This window comes from Cardiocondyla obscurior, linkage group LG15 (genome assembly GCF_019399895.1).
Source record: "Cardiocondyla obscurior isolate alpha-2009 linkage group LG15, Cobs3.1, whole genome shotgun sequence".
Lineage (NCBI taxonomy): Eukaryota > Metazoa > Arthropoda > Insecta > Hymenoptera > Formicidae > Cardiocondyla > Cardiocondyla obscurior.
In genome coordinates, this window is record NC_091878.1 from 2,942,036 (window position 1) to 2,961,261 (window position 19,226).

Here is a 19,226-nt window from a genome sequence, read left to right on the forward strand (position 1 = left end):
CACGGCAGCCGAAGCACTGGCTTCACACGGACGAGCCTCTGCATCTGTACGCGTGAAAGCCGCGATTCCGAGTTGGGCTCTCTACCCTGCGACCACGCTTGCACCTCTCGCACTCCAAGTGCGTGATCAACTGTACACTGACGCGCAATAACCCGCTCGTTTATATCAGTGGACTTGACTTACCGACTTGACGTTTCATTCCGTTGATTATAAACGAGAGGAGACGGGACGAACAAAATTAAACTCCGGAAAGTGCAATCGACGGTGCGGCTCACGCACCTCGATCATCGTGCGATCGCTCCTCACTTTTTTTATTTTTTATTCCTCCGATTTGTGTTCACCATGCGCGAGTCAGCTCCAGATCCTCGTTTGTCATTCGAGTAAAATAACGTAATTCACTTCTTTTGAGATGCATTGAAGGTAAACTGTTGGGCGGATTATGCCTTTTCGTGATGATGTTATTACAATAAACTAGCATGTGCACATGATTATCAAAGAGGCATTTTCCTGTAATACATTTTATATTCTCTCGTTTTGTTCACTTTCTAAAGTTATATTTTTTGTTTTAGAAATAAAATAAAGATATGTTCCCGATAAGCAAAAAAATCCCTGGCGACGTGGTGCCATCGAAAAAGGAAAGTCAAGGCTACATTGATGACTTGGGGAAGAAAGAAATATTTGAGTTGGAGGAGCTTTTAGAAAGGCAGAAAAAACTTCTTGCCAATAAGTAAGTAGAATCAACCGTTACATCTTAGCTTTATTTTAAACAATCGCATTTTTTTTTTTAGGAAATTTATTTCAAGGCTTCCAGACAAAGGGAAAAAAATTGTAAGCTTTCATGATAAAATATTGAAGGAACTTGAATATAAAAAAGAAGTGAAAGAGATGGCTAGTGTGCTATCGCGGCTTAACATTGCTTCAGAAGGAAAAGCGGCTATAAGCAAATTAGAGTGGACAGGAAAATATAATGAGAATAACGATGAAGATACGATAAAAACCGTCGAGCTAGACAGTGACGATGAGGAAGATCCATTGAAAATATTAGCACAGGTTGATAGATTTTGCATTAAATGTTATTAGTAGCTCTAATTGATGTAATATACATATGATTTAACAGCCTACAGGGACTGGTGTTCACAAGAAAAAAATTATACGCTTAGTACATGAAGAAAGCCTTATCAAGCCAGAAGACATAGCAGAAATTGAAACCTTTAAAACAGATCCTTTAAATGTGGAGCACGTGAAATATATCGTCAGTAAAGTAGATAAGGCACAAGAAACAAATAAAAAGCAGTCATTTATGCCATATAAAACGACAAAAAGTAATGTGCATGACCCAATAAAGGAGAAACAGAGAAAGTTACATAAAAATTGGGAAATTACAGCAGCTACACCACCTCTTATAATTCACGGAGCAGCCAAAGTTTTGGATTTAAATGAATCTTTAAAATTACAGAAGGAACAAACTGAAAAATTACAGGTACTGAATATTTCCGATCTCTTAATTTTTTTCGGAAAAATATTTTCGACTAAATTATTATTATACAGGGTATTCGAAATAAATTTTTAATTTAAAATATTTTTATGTTTAACAGGAAATTCAAGCAAAGCATGCACTTGAACGTTTAACTTTTCAACCAGGATTACACGGTATTAATTCTACACCACAAAATGTTAATAATTATCGTTCGCAGTATATAAATAGCTTACATTCTTCATCTTCTTCTTCTGACGATGAAGAGGAACACGAAGTGCATGATGAAGAAGATAATGATAGAAGTGGAACAGTTGTATTTACAGTAGATTCTATAGAAAGCTAACAAAGTCTGTTTTATATTGTATATATGTGTAAAATATATTTAACACATATATATAAAATATATATGTGTAAAAAATATTTAAATAAAAAAATATTAATTTATTTTTACTGTAATAAAATTATTTTTATTATATTACTCTTAAAACAATTAATTTAATTTTTAAATTTATAGGTAAAAGAATACCCTTTGAATTAAGATATTTGAGAGATTTTATTGTTTCCGTAACATGTCTTAATTGTATCCAAAATTATTGATGATCGCTGTATACGGTGCAGTTTCTTTAGAAGCTGCTTCACCCGCTTGTTTAGTAAGTTTCTGCAAAAAAATAAATTAATTAAAAAAAAACTTGAAAAATACGATAATGTCTTAATATGATCAAAGCTTAAATGTTTTAATTACCTTAAGTTTATTCCTCTTTTGAACTTCGAGAATGGCTCTGACACGTCTCTTATTCTCCAACGTGCGAACCACAGCCTTGTACTTCCATCCGACTTCATGAGACAATCTACCGACGTGACAATACTGAAAAATTGGAAAAATTATAATTGGTATCCATATTGATTCAATAATCGTGATTATTTTGAATATTATTCCATAACTCAGTTCAAAATTTCATCTAAAGTCAAATGAACTAATTTCAGACGCAAATTACCATACCATCATTGTTTTTTCGTTAAATACGAATTCACACGTAAAACAAAATGGAAGTAAATTTAAATATATACGAATACATCTCACCTTTCTGCCTGGTTTAAGACACATTACTCTCATAGAACCAGGTACAACAACACGCTTTCGGCGATCGTATGGTGGTGGACAACCTTCGTAAACCTTTAATCGCCTAAGAGCATCCTTTCCTCTTTGCGTCTTGTGCGGGATCATGCCTGTAAATGAGTTTTTTCATTATTTTATTTTGCACTTATTATATTGCAAAACATATACAATTTTTTTAACGTCATAAAAAATAATTATTTTCATTACATTATCAAATAATGTAGGTAAGTATGTTTGCTAATCATGTGTAATACTTTAATACTTAATGCAATTAAAAAAAAAAAAAAAAATTACGCGAAACGTTACCGCGTCTCTTAATTATACATACCACGAACTGTTTTCCAAAAGATTTTACTTGGTGCCCGGAAGTGGAATGGACCACGTGCAGGATTTACATTACATCTTTTACGCAGAAAAGACATAAACTTCAACTTATTCCTAGAAAATAAAAAATGTAAGATTGCATAAAAATTTCATAATTTTGTTCAATGTTTCGTAATTAGTAACAAAATAATATTAAATAATGAATCATTCCTGCATCTCATATTCTTTTAAACAATAAAATGTATAAATAAATTTCACAATTATTTATTACAACATTTTGCTTAAATCCATGCATATCAAGCGTTTAAAATAAAATATTGCTAAACAATGACGACTTGACAAACCTGAAAAAATTGCCGCTAATGTTTAGTTGTTCGCTGCGTACGACAATAACCTTGTTGCCTTGCAGGATGGTTTTGGCAACAATAGCAGCCAATCGGCCAAGTAAATGACCACGGCCATCTATTAATATTGGCTGAAATAATAACAATCTCATTAATATATAAAAATAAAAATTAGGCTATTCTACAATACACGCACAAGTAAATTCTACAATACACGCACAAGCCAATTCTATTTTCCTATAGGTATATAACCAATATCGTGCAAAATTAACATATGCGATAAACTTTAAAATGCAAATATAACAGAAAATGTAACGAAAAATTGAAGAATTAGTCTAAAATCTGTGGCGTTCGATGTGCACCGTACGATTTCACTTTCGCGTGAAAAAATACGGTCGTTGCGAAGAGACACGTGCGCGACGTGCGATAACAAGGTTTCTTTTTTTCGGTAACATCGACTCTTCGACGACTACTAAAGAACTCGCGCATTACTCTTCATATGGAATAATCGCAATTACGTATACGCACCACGCAAGAATAACTACAACTGCGTTAAATACCAAATCTTCGATATACGAACCTTCTCGCTGAAGCCCGTCATCTTGCCACTTTACCGGAAAGGAGGCTGGCAAACGGAAAAGAACGCAAGCCTCTCTACCGGAAGACAACTATAGCGAAAGCAGAATAGCCAACGTTGAAAATCGCTTCCAATGGCGTGATCGTTGAAGAATGCCTTACCCTAGAAAATACGCTACGAGCCCGCCACCGTCGTTTTCGACGAACAGTAGTATGCCATTGTATAATCAAATATCCGAAGTTTTTACTGGTATAACTATAAACGACAAGTCATATTAAAATAAAATAAAATACAGCAAAATAAAATAAAGCAAAATACATGTAGACTAGGTAAAACTAAACGATAAATCAAACATTTTTTTAATAAAATAAGAAGTTAAATAAAATTGAAAAAATTTTATAAGCAAATTTAAAAATAAAAGAGTTATTAGCTCAAAAGTACATTACTCTAACGGAACACAATCAGTTTTTAAAGTGAACAATTAGAAGATTTGAAGATAAAATAAATAAGTATACGCTATGCATGTGACATTATATTTATTTAACAAGAAAATTGGAATTACGAGTGTTTCAGTTTATAAACTAGAAAGACAGATTTTTTTTTAATGTTATGTTTCAATTTTGACAGAATTATATTGTTGCAAATTTTTCCAGATTGTATAAATTCGATACCTACGAAATTGGCCTTGCTACTATAATATTTTTACTTTTATGATACATCGAAAAATCAAATTAAGTATTTAAAGAAATATCTGATACAATTAGTTACATATTTAAAAAGGTTGAATGTCACATGAAACTTAAGATATATCAAGTTTCTCATCGGCCAAAGCAATATTGCAAATCACGTAGACGTGATGCAAAATACATGTACATCTACTTCGCAGCTCATATTCTCATTACAAATTAACAGATCTCGCTTGTTATTTATATTTCATTTCCCTGTTGACTTGAAGATAAAATAATGACGATAATAATTTATCCATTATATTGAAGGCAAGATCTTATTTCTTGCATATTATTTTTAAGAACTTATCTGCTGCCATTGCATGTGCTCCATATTTTTTTTAACAAAAACTAATAAGTAGAAACATGTATTAATAAAAGAAAGGAAATAGTATATGTCCCTTCGGCGATCAAAGAAAAGTATAAGTCAAGCTTGACTGTTTCTTTTAAAGATTGTTGTAGAAAAAATTGTTAATAATATATTTTAATGGAAAATTATAAATAGTTCAATTAAATGTTACTTGTTTGCAATAATAATAAAAATTCCCCACATTATTTATTATATATATCGAATCAATTTTTATATAAATGTTTAATAGAATTGATAGTATACTCTAAATTTTGTATATGTATATATTATCGATTTATATTCCGCTGCAAGATTAAGTTATAAAAATTATCTTACAGGCAAGAAAAATTTTTTTTTTAATTTCATACCAATTAATACAATTGAATAAATATTATAATCCTAAAAGAAACAATCTTGCATACTACTATATCAGTCCATTGACTTTATCTCTGAACAATAATATAAATGTAATTTTTTTTTTTTTTAGATATGTAACATTTTTTTTATTTTTATTAAGTTTTTACGTTTTTTGTTTTTAATATTTTGCAAAAATGAATACAAAAAGTTTATACGTTTTTCATTATTCTATATTGGTTATATGTTTTTTCCTTGGTTATTTTTTTATTTTTTTTTTGTTTAGAAATAGCAACTGGAAAATGAGTATACTACTTCCTTCTTTTTTAATTTTTATATATAGTATCATATAATGTTATTTTAATACCAATTTATAATTTAAAATATTTTAAATTGATAGTATGTTAATAGCATTTTTTTTTATCTGATAACTATTTTTACAGAAGCGAGTTTTTTTTTTTTTTTACCAAGTTTTGAGTGATTGTTCGTAATACCACACGATATAAGATCTTGCTAACGACAATTATGATCGTACACAAGACACCATACATTATATATCAATTAAAATTAAATAAAAAACTTAAATACAAAATAATGAATAATATACTATGCAACACTCTTTGAAGAAATTGTATTGTATAATTTTGATGTCATAATCATCATTTTAAAATTATATTGTAACCGTGTGACTACTTATCTGTAAAAAAATTTTTAGTTACACGATTACAACATAGTAATTATTAGATAATTGTTGCATCAACATTATTCAATGTGATTTCTTCAATATACAGAATGTTGCACAGTACATTATCCATTATTTTATAAATCCAAATAACATTTTTTTCAGAATATTACCATATATCGTTAAGAATAAATTATATATGCATTAACTATATATGCAACATTCCGATTGCACATTTGCAGTTACAGAACCCTCCTAAAAGGATATTAAACGGAGGACATATTTGTACCTTGCCAATATTAATTGTTTAAGAATAAGGTCTAACACCACAAGGCACTGAACACAATGTCATGTAAGACGATCTAATCATTCTTCGTCATCATTTATCAGCGTAACCCAATTACCACCGAGCATCATCAAACGTATTTCGTCAAACACATTACTTAAACTATATTTTTCTTTCAGTCTCGAATACGTAATCTTTAATATATATATAATTTTAGAGAACATATCCGGATCGTACACTGATCTAGCTGTGTTAGTCAAGTCAAATGGCTCTATAATATTGCAACAAAATGAATAAATATCATGAAAAATTTTTAGTTAATTTTATATAAAAAAAATATTCAATTACCTTCAATACACAGATATTTCCATTGATAAGGATCATTTTTTGACGACTGTACCATACGACATTCTTCTTTTGGTATTTTACTTGCTAAACGTACAGATATTGCATATTGGCTAAAACTAATTTAATAATATAACAATTAAATGGCAATATTATTCAAATATTCGATATTCTTTGTTTTCAAAATTACTTACTCAAATTCAACATAATATTTGAAAAATTCAAATAATAATTCTCCGAGAGATTGACGATTTTCAGGTAAACGATTAGCCGATGGAATTTTTAATTCTTCGTGAATATCAATAGCATAAATGTCCACGTCTGGTTTAAACTTATTAGCAAATATTGAATGCAAACAAGGTAAAACAGGAGGATTAGTCCCACCTACAAAAATAAATAGTATTTATATTCTAATGTTATAAAATAATTGAAACATAAATGAGAAAAACTGTAAAAAAATTGTACATACATTGTAAGAAGTGTATAACCATAAGGACTAAAGAGTAACTAGATAATGTCCTGCGTTTTGGACTATTAATATCATGCCATTGAGCCCAAAGTTTAACGACAAGTGCTAACGGTTTTACTCTCCAGTCAACTATAAAAATTGTTTAAATAATATTTAAAATATTTTACATGTATGTTATATACTTTCAATACATATTAATACAGAATTTATTTATCAAACTTACGTTTTGAATAACAATATAACAGACGTGTGTTTTTAATACCTACAGAATTATTGCAATTCAAATCAACTTTAAATTTTCGTGTTGCATCAAAAAATGTTATAATGGGTACTTTTGCATGAATAATTTCGAGTTGTTCAACAAAATCTAAACACAGAAGATAAGTTAAAATTATTTATCATTAAAATAGTGTAAGCAACATTTATATTTATAATTTTACGCACTTGTCTCTCTAAGATATTGTAGTATTTCCATTAAATGTTCTAAAGCCGTACTTCTTGCGTCCAGTTCAGAAGGTTTCACTAAAAGGCACACGTCGACATCGCTATCATTTGAAGCAAATCCATTCATTGTTGAACCAACCAAAAATACATGGCAGTTTGGGTATAAAATCTAAAAGTATTTTTTTTCTTACATATACATACATAATATTATATAATATTAAGAAATTTTGGTTTAAAATGTTTTTTAATAATTTTGACAAAATTTTATTTTGCTTTTATCACGTCTTTTTCTTTCTTTTTCCTTACTCTCATAAGTGCGTTGAGATGCTTCCACAGCATAATTTTTTTTTTATAGGTAATCTCAGTTTGCTGATGAGTAATAAATTTATCCCAAACTTGTTTGGACAAGTCATCCCATGACGATCCAGTAACAAGATTATTTGGCGTAGAAGTTACTTGTATTAAATGAGATCTAGCGAGAAATCTATCAGGAGCCGTAATAGATCCGGGAAACATACCGTAATTTGATACTTCTAAACATTTACGATTTCGTGAAAATCTTTGTAATGATCCATTTTCATTCTTATCTAAAAATAAGTTTTAATATTTTTAATTAAATAAAAACCTATTATTGCATTTTATAATTTTAATATTTTGTGTATTAACAACATATTAGATAGAAAATATTTACCTGACATATATCTTCTCTTATTTTGATAATTTTGTATATGTGGTCTGGGAATAGAATGATTATTGTAATTACCATTGGATCGTTGCGTTGAATAAAATTGATGCGTTGATGTGTTCGAAATTAAACTATTAGTTCTATTACTGTTATTATATCCTCTATTTTCTGAATGTGCTTTATGATGCTTTTTGCTAAAAATGTAATTAATCAGTAATTTTTACGTAATATATATATTTTGTAATTAATGATATATATTTATAATATGTTTAAAAAGTAAAGAGAAATCAATCAAAAACTATATAATTACTTTAGCCACTGTCCTCTGACTGAACTCGTAGAATCCCTCTCATCTGACGATTCTGTCAAGCTATTATCAATGTAATGTTTGTTTGGTGTTAATGAACGAGAATTAAATCCATTGTCATTGTATGTTTCATATTTTGAAAAATTCCTGTACGAGTTCTGTCTGTTATTCTTATTATTCCAATTCGGTTTTTTTGTTGAGCTTGTATTTGACGATTTATAGTTATAATTTGAAAATGGTGTAATCGACGAGTTGCTGGATGTATTTATCCGTCTTTCCCAATTCATAGAAGAATTATTGTTCGGGTGCATGTATTCTATACGTCGTATTGGCACATCGACTTTTATTAATTGTAATAAATCCTGTGAAGATTCTGTATGCTAGAATATTGATTATATTCCAAAAATAGAGAAATTTATAAGTACAATAAGTGTCAGTGCAAATAAAAAAAATCTTATTAACAGTAAAAAGTATATTAATCGAGAGAAAGAAAATCAGGAGAATATAATTATTACATATAATTTAATTAATTTCATTAATTAATTATACGCTACAATAAAGGCCTTTCTCGATATACGTTAAGTATGATTTAAATATAAAATAAATTAAATCTAAAAAATTTATAAGACATGTACCTGTATTGCACGATGTCTACTATGTCCAGAAATATTCGGACCATAATGTGAAATATCAGATTGATGTAATGCATTTACACCGTTAATATGCAAAGAATGATTTTGTGTTGGTGGGCATTGTCCATTCGCTGCTTGGCGTCCTCCCATTATTTGTACTATCATTTGCGATTGAAATAGAGTATGATACATAGTCCAAGCAGGTATACAAGATAGTAAATCTCTTTTTCTTTAAGTAGATGTTTATTAAATTCTTAATACTCCATTTTATGCCATTCATAAATGTTTATAACAATCAATAAGGCACACAATGATTGTCTTTTTTTATTAAATATATCTTGCAATAATTAGTATTTCACCAAATAAATGTACACATATCTACATGTGCACCTAAAAAAAGCTTCAAGCTTTTCTACTTTTTAAATTGTTCTTTAGTTTTTTTATTTTTTAAATATTTTTTTCTTGTTTTTCGTTTAATTTATATACTTATCTCTCTGTCTATCTTTCTCTCTCTCTTTTTCTCTATCTTTTTATATCATACTTTTGCAAGTTATTTTGTTGTACTTTTGTTGAAATTGCACTATGTAAATCTAAAAGTTAACAACACATGTAACCAAAGCAGCAGTAATGCAAGCAGATGAGACTGTGATAATGAAATTAGAAATTCTTAAATAGTAAGATACTACAAATTACTGTCTATCTCTTGTCATGGAATTTATAAATATGTATGTGTTTGTGTGCGTGCATGTAAAATATTAAGAGCTGTAAAAACAAATATGTACAATGTAAAATATAATTAGACATAACACAAAACATTTTATTACAGCAAATATTGTTCATAAATTTATACAAGACAAAAAAAAAAGTAATCTGTAAAATTTTTAATAATTACTATTAGACCTTCTAATCTCAGAACCAAATTATATTGTTATATTATATACATATGTACTTATAATTTTGTCTGTGCAAAATATGTTGCTGCTGAACTTCAGTTTCCAAATTTTTCATCATTTAATGTACATTTATTGTATTAATTTTTCTTGTTTTTTTATCTTTCTTTTTTAGTTTTAGACCATATACAAGCTAGTTTGTTCGTTTTCTACAATCTCCTGAAAAAAAAAAACACAGTAATGCAAGTCATTTTATTAAAAACTTACATTTTCAATTATCTAAAAGTAAATTGCAACAAAATTACTTAAAAAAAAAAATTAGAATTAAGTTGACTTTTTTAGTTACATGTAATTAATATTATTTTATTTATTTTTAATAATAACCATTATTAATATAAAATATCAGGAATTGTTATAGAATATCACAGTCAAAACTTAAATGTAAAACATGTAGAGACATATATTTCGCATTAGAAAAAAGACAAAGGACCACATGTGGTCAAATGTAAGAGTTAATAACTAAATTTCATCTTTACCACGTACATGTTTCTGCAGCTTTGTAAATAACTTTTAAAAGACCTTACTTGAAACGATACAGGCAATTGACCCAAGCAAATTCAGCTTTTGCACGTCGAAACGCGTGACACGTGCGAGATTAGAGAGACTAATTCTTACGGCGAGTATTTACTTTGGTGACACCGTAATCAGCATCGATTTCAACGGGGGGTATGTTTATGCTTATGGGACAGCGGCAGATGAAATGTCAGAAATACTCACACAGTCGCGCGTTCAAGTTCTGTATCAAGAACCTTCCACAACATTCCACCGAAAATTACCTGTTGAAATAGATAAATAGCACGAGTGTGTCGGCGTGTACATGCGGAGAACACGGGATTGCAACAATACAGCAAGGGCAGAGGAGGGCAGAGGGAAGAAAAAGAGAACCTAGATAAGGGGAGAGGAAAGACGAGAAACGAAGGGACGAGAAATAAGGCTGCTCGAAATACGCGAAGAGAATACGTAAAGCAGGAAATAATACCGGACTGTGGTCCTCATCCTAATAAGCCCTCGACAAAGAAAAAAATGACGAAGGGGGGAGAAGGAAAAAAAAAACTTACGGAAAGAAATCCACCTTCTACTTCTGTTCCGCCGATTGTCCGACGCGCAGATTGAGACGCAGTCACAGGATCGTTTGTCGGCGAACTCTGAACTTGGAAACTGATGACGGTAGGACCCGGCCAGGCAAACGTCTCGTCGACAATGAGCGATTTCGAGTCCCACGCGACCGTGTCCCGTGGCCGAAAACGCCAAGTCGCCGGCAACGACAACCGATCTCGATGAACGTTGAAATTTTCAAATTCACGGACGGTGAGACGCGATCTCTCGTTTCGCGTGATAACTGAGCCACTTTCGCGACACGTACGGATCCAAATAATTCTGATCGTAGCGATCCGCGAGCGGCATTGGCCGAATTCATACTGATCGCTTCCATTGGTTTCACTGAAGGCCAATCGCGAATCGTGGCGATCCGTGACGCAAATACGAGGGCCTCGTAACGAGGCTGCTTGATAACTCAACCGCGAGACGGCACTAACAGCAAGATGATAACACCAAGAAGCAGCGTATGTATGCTGAAAGGCAGATACAGGTAGATATGGCGACGGCAGCTGGCAAACGTAACTATTACAGCATCGTGCGCGTCGAGTTTCACATGTACCGCACGTATATACCGCGCCGGCCGGTTTGCCGAAGACTTATTTCTTCCCGTTCTCTCATTCTCTGCCTTTGCCGCTTAGAATTACGTATGTACGCTAGCCGTTATCGCCGCAGAAAATGCCAAAATCTGCTCTTCGGTGAACATATGTACATACTCCTTTAGGGCAGGAAAAGTTTTGCCTGTAGCCCATTTTATTCTTTTACTATAATAAAAAAAAGAAAAAATTAAATTTATTAAAGTAATATGTAACAAATTAAAGTTTTAAATTAATATTTTTTTTAATTAAACATTTAGCGACGTTGAATATAATAAAATTGATCATCAAGACGCATTTTTTTTTTTTTTTTTTTTACAGAGCAATAAGATGCGTTTGCTTTCAAACCAAATTTATTTTTCCATAAGATTTCACAATAAATTTCAGTATTATAATCTACTATAATATTAGCGGTGCGCTGTTGGTCGGACAAAACAATTAAAACAATTTAGTATTGCATAATGTAAGTTACATTATTACTTAGTAAATAATTAATTATTGCATAATAAATTTATGTTACCGCCAGTAGCCAGACTATAAAATTAGAAGCAGGGATTCGGAAGCAACAAAAAGGCAATTCGAATAAAAAGAACCGTATAGAACGATCTATACTGCAAGTGAGACGTTTCGAACGGCGACAATTCACCTGCACCGTCACGGATAATGATCGTGTCTGAAACACACAATAATATAGTCACGTAGGAAATTTGCAGTATGGCACGAGCCACGTTTGAAAAGCGCAAATCAAAATCTTTCCCTAAAGTCAATTAATTATCGTTCTTGCGTTAACCCTTTCGTTACGAGATGCCACCGTCATAACTCGCCGTCTTTTTTTTTTTTTCTTTTCTTTCTTTTTCAAAGAGATAACCCGACGGCTCGTCCAGCTCAGTAACAAACTTCAGTAATTCCTTACTCGTCGATTATATTTCCTGTTACGTACATGTTAACGTAATCCGACGTGATAAAACTATTACATTAAAATTTGTAAACGTCAGAAATGTGGTATTCTTTAAGCGCGAAGTAACGTTTTACCTCGTTTACCACTTTTGCCGTCGCGAAAAGGTTAACGAACGACGTATAAACACGATACACGAAAGAAAGAACGAATATATTTTGATAAGCTGTGCTTCTATACTGTTTTCTCAGTCACATTCGACCGCTAGCCCATCCGCTAAGGATCTACCGAAAGAAAGCAATCCTTCCAATCGTATGCTCCGTTGACCCCTGCGGTAAAATAAGCGATAGATATAAAATAAAGAAAGAAAAGAAAAAATTAATCAACATGATTAAAACCACCGATGAATTTCTCACGACCGGCGTAGGCGCCGGTCCTTTGAGAAAGGATGCTCCGTCTCCGTGATGATGTTGAAACCGTCGGCTTCATACTGTTTGACGATGATGCAACATTGGCGACTGCCATCGGCAAAAAAAACTTCGCCGGAGAGATCGATGTCGACTCTTAATTTGTGTGACGTGCGCCCACGCGTTTGAGGAACAGATACGTGCGTACTTTGTTCTCAGCTCGAGATAACGGTGGGTACAAGGAAATTTAAATACAGTGTTGGTTTAAATTTTCTTCGTGCTTTTTCCATTCGGTCCGAGTGTCGTATCCGTGACGAAGTGGAAAGAACAATGCGGCCTTGTAGTGCTATTGCGATTTGTTCTTCTATAAATTGCTAAAAAGATCTTTCAGATGTTCTTCTCGTCGGAATTAAGCGTGAGCGTGACACGATGCTGCTGGCGCACTTGTCAAATTCGTTCGAATCGCGAGACGATACTTTTAATATTGTCGTCGTATTCCTTCCTGTAGATGACTTTTTTATTCCTTTTTCCTTTTATTTCAGCAACGTCATTTCGATTCTCACAATAAAGCAGTCGACAAAAAGCGCGTGTCACGGTGATCGACAAAAGTCGTTCGTCGTCTTCCAGCCTGCACGATGTCTTTCTTTGTCCTCGTTGCACTTGTTATAATCAGTAGATATAATCATAAGCCTCGTGTTTCCGCGTCCACGGTGGAATCTACCAACGGCGAATTAGCTTATGGAACCTTCGTTCTCCTTTCACTTCCTTTTACCTCACGTCGACGACATGAGCTGCATAATATCGTGCTCGATCGTCGAGCCGTCGTACCGTTTTGCGCAGTTAGTGATTTGTAGTTGTTGGTCGAAGAAGAATTGGTCGAACGAGCCTTCATGGCATGGCAATTACGTTGCTCAGCCGTAGGTAGGTCTCGGCTCAGTAGGGCTGCGAGAACTGTGCTCCGGCTTGCGACTGGCCCGATTGATAAAAACCACTTCGGTCGCCCTGATAGGTCGAATCCTGAGACAAAAGGCCGTCCATCTGCGATTGAAATTCGCCAACTGCGAACGAGTCCTGAGAAAGTTCCGCCTGACTGAGACCAGGCTGCGAAAGACTGAAACCCGGCTGAGACATGCCCTGGGTCGTGCCCTGTGTTAACGGCAGACCTGGCTGACTGTACGGCTGTGTGTTTTGCTCGGTCTGACTTAGCTTGCCCATACGCGAGCCCGATTTATTTCTCGCCGAGGTGGTGGCACCGCGGCGGTTTCTCTGATTCTGACGTGCCTGCAACGCTTGCTGGTGTTGATTGTAGAAACGCGGCGGCACGTGCGCCATGTTCATGAACATACCAACGGGCACGGGCATATTGTTCATCGCCGCTTGTGCCCGTTCCGGACTGATGTAGCTTATGGTATCATGAGTACGGCTAAAAATGTCGAGCGGCACGTTTCTTTGATAGTACGGATTGTGATTCTGTGTGCCGTTCACCTGTGCGCCAGAACGGTCGTACACCGATCCGGGGATCAGAGCTTCGCGCGCATCGTACATCGACGTAGACATGAAGTGCGAGCCCGGGTTAGCCGCATTCACGAGTTTCTTTGGCTTAGCAAATTGAATCATAGACTCTTTCAGATTGTTCAATGGTCCTTCGACTAACACCTTCTGCTCCTTGTAAAAGCTGAGCAGGTGGTTCCAAAGCGGCTGCTTTGAAAGTACCTTGGGATTTCCTACGATAATGATACCGTATTTTGCGCGAGTCAACGCCACGTTCAATCTTCTAGGATCGTTTAAAAATCCAATGCCTTGATGTTCATTAGATCTCACACAAGACATTATTATAATATCCTTTTCTCGTCCTTGAAAAGCGTCCACACTTGCTACTTCAATTTCTTGATATAATTTCGAGTGCAGGGAACCTTGATACTGCATATACTGCACAAGATAGGCCCGTTGACCTTCGTACGGAGTTATTACTCCAATTTGCTCTGGTTTCACGCCGCAACGTAAAAATCGTGTCGTTATTTTTTCCACATTAGACGCTTCTGTACGATTCAAGTAAGATGTCCCACTTCCTGCTATCTCCTCTTGACCTTGCGTGACATAAAAGAACATTGGTTTATCTGGTGCTGGCCAGGGAAAGTCAATTTTCAATAATTTTCTCTCATCTGCACAAACTCCATTCTGCAGGGATCCTTCATAAAAGAAATTAGATGGAAATCGCGACAGATCGGGATGCATACGATATTGTACTTCCAAACGGAACGGTCTAATTCCCAAAACCACCAGTCTTTCAAATAGAGATTGAGATAAACCGGCTCTAGCAGCTTTCTTGCACATAACTACCGGGCCTAATTGACAATGATCTCCAACTAGAATCAGTTGCTTCGCTCCTAAAACAACTGGCACCATGCACTCTGGTTCGGTAGCTTGCATGCTCTCGTCGATAAGTATTGAATGGAACTTCAATCTGTGCAATCTTGGATCACCAGCGCCGACGCAGGTACAACAAATTACATCGGCCGCTTCTAAAAGTTCTTTTTCCGCAGCTTTTTTCAACAATCTATAGCGCTTTTCGTCAACACTTGACAATTCACCTGTCTCGTCTTTTAACTGTTGCAATTTTTGCAATTCGGTGTTTGTCTCCATATTCTTTATTTGATTATGCAACGCAAGGAAACTTACTGGCGAATCGATGGCTTCTCGTGATTTGGCACACAACCGTACGACTTTCAAATTTGATTTATGTATCTTTTCAGTCAATTGATCGACAGCAGTATTCGAAGGAGCGCATACAAGAACAGGACCACCGTTTTGTTTCACTAATTGATAAACTATAGTAGCACTCGTTACAGTTTTACCCGTTCCGGGTGGTCCTTGAATCAAAGATAATGGTCGTTGTATCGCGTGTTTCACCGCGTATACTTGTGATCTGTTTAAGTCAGGTAAATTTGGTGCGCTAAAATGTTTAGGGAGATGACAACGGAATAAAACTTCTTCTACTTCGTGTCCCAATAATCTGTGATATATGTAAGCCGATACAGATGTGTCATCTACGGCAAATTTGCGTAACGCAGATTGCATTCTGTAATAAAATAAAATTATTTGTTAATATTACAATCATATAAAAGGCAATATCAACAAATTAAATTATAGCTTACCGATCAAAACTTGTACTTTTCCAAATAAAATCAACGACAAAATTGCTAATGCATTCTGTCGGCGCTCCAGAATTGTTTTTCAATTCAATCCCGACTTCCTCTCCATAATTATCGGGAATTTTTATCACGTGTCCAATTCCAGACCAAGGCTTGTGAAGTTCTCCCAAATAGCGAAGTCTTAATTCATCTCCGTGCATCAATTTCATATCGCCGTCAGTTTTGGCTAACATAAAGTAAGCAATAGTCTTTTTGTTCAATCCAACGTCCCATCGTACTTCAATATTCTCTTGAGTTTGAGATTCTTTCAAACGTTTATCATAATCGGCTTCCAATTTCACAAGCGGGCCAAAAATATTTTGATATTGATATCCATCTTCGTAACGTAATAAAACCTGCTGCGGTTCCTCATCTACTCCAGGTTTTTCCAAATCTTGGAAAGTAGCATCAACATTGTCTCGCCATAATTCCTCCAATTTATTAATTTGTTGCGCAGAAATCTGTCTAGCTCTTAGCTGTTCTTGTTCAGATGGAAATTTCACCAACCAAGACAAAAAGCTCCGATCCTCGATTAAAGGTTTCCATTGTTCTTGATCCCTGTATACATTTAAAAGTATAAAATATATTTGCATAATACATGTATGCAATCATTGTACTCCAAAAATATATTGTTCTTTTTGTATATGAAATATATAAATAAGAAACAGTCGTTTTTACCAATTCATATCCTTTAAAGAACTTTGTGCCGCACATGGTTGGCGGCAGAGCAATACAACTACGGAATCAGCTTTAGCGGGAATAAAACCCAGTACAAAAACGTTTCTCGTGGCGCAGGAATAACATTCCAAAATCGTTTCTCCGAGCGGGCCATCTCTGCAATAAGTAAATGCATTTTTATGTACAATTAACATGCAAAAAAAATTCTTAAAGCTTTTATTACAATTTATATCGATAAACAGTAAATTACCTGTGTAATGTAACTTCCTTGTGTTTAGCACGAACAAGATGATTAATAATATGCGATCCAGATGTATTTCCGCGTCCATTACAGAACCATTTTCGACAGACATTGCACATAACGACGCAAGATGCTTCATGGATGCCACAGTATTTACATGCATGTTCAGGCAAATCTCGGTTATAATATGCTTCTTCCTCCTCTTCTTCAAACTGCAACTCAGCAAGACTCTGAGCTGCTCCAGAAATCTTTAAATCCAGCGACGAACTGCCATTTGTACCATTGACCTAAAAAAATGTTATAAAAAAGTTAGAAAAAAAATCTTACAATAATCAGAATATCAAAATTATAACAAAATCTTTACCATTTACAAGTAGAAGCCAATAAAAAAAAAAAAAAAAATATAATAAAATTAGAGAAAGGCCTACTTCTCTATGAAAGATATATTCTAAGATCTTTCTTTTTATCACCACAAGATGCTTCTTTTATCATAGATTTATTTTAAGACTCAACAAATTAGTTTATCAGGGTTAATGCATTATCTTGTTTCTGTTATCTTGCATCGCCTCCAGTGTTGATTACGTCCATTCGGTTTCCTCGCTTTATTTAAAATCACGGAAGCGGTTTGCGTAACTTCGCGGAACACTGGAGCAACCGCACCTAACCTCGTCGTAGCTGGCGCGAGGGAGACGGGGGAGTCGCCGTTCCTTGCTCCTCCAGCGGACAATCAAGGTCACGCACCTACAGGAAATTTTAATCGGAACCCGCCAAGCGGGAAAGAGAGAGACGAAAGAAAAAGGAATGACATCCAGAAAATCGGGTAGCGGCCAATAAGAAACGGAGTTAATGAAGATGGCCAAGTCGCGCACGACTTGGAGGTTAGGCCGCGTGGCCGAGGAGACAAAAACGACGGCGCCGGGGAAAATGGGCGGAAGCGCGGGTTCGCGCGCTGGACAAAACCGACCTGAATGGGCTGACTGGACTGCGTCTGAGTCGCGTCGTGCTGAGAGGCCTGGGTCTGGCTTGGCGACGGTAAGGTGAAGTCGGTGAAGTCGAACTCGCTGCCCTGGGTGTCCGCGCCGATCAGATCGGTCTCCTCGGTGTCGAGGAACGTGAGGGTTTGGCTGCTGGGCCCGTACGCGTCGACACTCATCCTGGTGCACGATCCGCTCCGTTGGCTGGCTCTTTCCTATCTCGCTCTTTTTCGGCCTCTGTCTCCGTCTTCCTCTCGGGCCCTTTCTCTTTCTCTCTTCCTGTCGCTCCTCGCGCACCTCTCGCTCAGCGGAGGACAGAATTAGCGAATCGCGCTCTCTCGCGTGCTTGCAACGTGTGCACGTATGTGCACTTTCCCCGTGCTCGACGACGCAGCTTGGACCGAGGTAACGCAATGTCGCGTGCGACGCGTCACGAAAACGAGGGCTGCACGCGCGCGCGAGGAGACACGAGCACGAGAGGGAAGCGAGCCTTCAATGCCAGGCTCGCCCGCTCTCGCCTACGTTGCCGCAAGCGGCCACACTGCGGTTCCGACGCAAACACTGCCGACAGACCGACACCAAAGCGCAACAGACGCCACAATTTTCGTCCCGCACGCGTGAACGTTCGTCGTGTGTTACGTCATCAGCTGATCAGGCAACTGGTACGTATACGGAACAAGAGCGAGTGAACGGAAGCGGCCCTTAGGGCCGATCTCTTATATGGCTAAGGTGGGAACACTGGGAACACGCGCGGACCTACGATGACCAATGGCGACGGGGGGTCGGTAAAATTACTGAACGACGTGGTCACGCCGTTGTTGCACAGATGGCAGTGATCGTCTCTGCAATGTAAAATATTTTTCTTTAATTAATATAACTTATTCTAAATATTTCACGACATATATTCAATTTCAGATTTATAATTAATTTAATTTAATACAGCAAGATAATGAGAATTAAAACGAAGCAATATTTCTTTAATTAACAGACCTATAAATAATGTAGATCTTTACGTTTTTATAGATACATTTATTGTTAATACTTTCTAATGTATACTACATTGAATTAAAAAAATTTTTTAT

At 35.2% G+C, this 19,226-nt stretch overlaps 4 protein-coding genes across 8 annotated transcripts; 1 reads left to right on the top strand and 3 right to left on the bottom strand.

Annotated features, from left to right (window-relative positions):
• The first annotated feature begins 113 nt into the window (after positions 1-113).
• Positions 114-1,946, top strand: Polr2m (RNA polymerase II subunit M). Its single transcript, XM_070666624.1, has 5 exons — positions 114-420; positions 570-727; positions 789-1,050; positions 1,118-1,480; positions 1,596-1,946. Exons 2-5 carry the CDS (start codon positions 585-587, stop codon positions 1,818-1,820), a joined length of 993 nt encoding a protein of 330 aa, XP_070522725.1. The 5' UTR covers positions 114-420; positions 570-584; the 3' UTR covers positions 1,821-1,946.
• A 65-nt stretch (positions 1,947-2,011) lies between these two features.
• Positions 2,012-3,982, bottom strand: Rpl13a (ribosomal protein L13A). The gene is made up of 6 exons (XM_070666625.1): positions 3,843-3,982; positions 3,263-3,393; positions 2,923-3,032; positions 2,559-2,704; positions 2,220-2,342; positions 2,012-2,135 (listed from the first exon to the last, which is right to left on the bottom strand). The coding sequence occupies exons 1-6, from the start codon at positions 3,861-3,863 to the stop codon at positions 2,052-2,054; spliced, it is 615 nt and encodes a 204-aa protein (XP_070522726.1). The 5' UTR covers positions 3,864-3,982; the 3' UTR covers positions 2,012-2,051.
• A 376-nt stretch (positions 3,983-4,358) lies between these two features.
• LOC139108299 (poly(A) RNA polymerase gld-2 homolog A) lies at positions 4,359-11,479 on the bottom strand. 5 transcript variants are annotated; one of them, XM_070666442.1, is made up of 13 exons: positions 11,126-11,474; positions 10,785-10,843; positions 10,067-10,226; positions 9,121-9,707; positions 8,489-8,865; positions 8,185-8,372; positions 7,800-8,080; positions 7,494-7,662; positions 7,273-7,416; positions 7,050-7,178; positions 6,775-6,964; positions 6,584-6,699; positions 4,359-6,506 (listed from the first exon to the last, which is right to left on the bottom strand). In XM_070666442.1, exons 4-13 carry the CDS (start codon positions 9,307-9,309, stop codon positions 6,316-6,318), a joined length of 1,974 nt encoding a protein of 657 aa, XP_070522543.1. In that variant the 5' UTR covers positions 9,310-9,707; positions 10,067-10,226; positions 10,785-10,843; positions 11,126-11,474; the 3' UTR covers positions 4,359-6,315. The 5 variants fall into 5 exon arrangements, with proteins under 5 accessions (XP_070522543.1, XP_070522546.1, XP_070522545.1 ...); XM_070666445.1 differs by lacking the exon at positions 10,785-10,843 and having other exon boundaries at positions 8,489-8,847; positions 11,126-11,479; XM_070666444.1 differs by lacking the exon at positions 10,785-10,843 and having other exon boundaries at positions 11,140-11,474.
• Positions 11,480-12,093: 614 nt separating this feature from the next.
• Upf1 (Upf1 RNA helicase) lies at positions 12,094-18,883 on the bottom strand. Its single transcript, XM_070666437.1, has 5 exons — positions 18,135-18,883; positions 17,180-17,457; positions 16,930-17,085; positions 16,216-16,809; positions 12,094-16,139 (listed from the first exon to the last, which is right to left on the bottom strand). The coding sequence occupies exons 1-5, from the start codon at positions 18,321-18,323 to the stop codon at positions 13,994-13,996; spliced, it is 3,363 nt and encodes a 1,120-aa protein (XP_070522538.1). The 5' UTR covers positions 18,324-18,883; the 3' UTR covers positions 12,094-13,993.
• Positions 18,884-19,226: the final 343 nt, after the last annotated feature.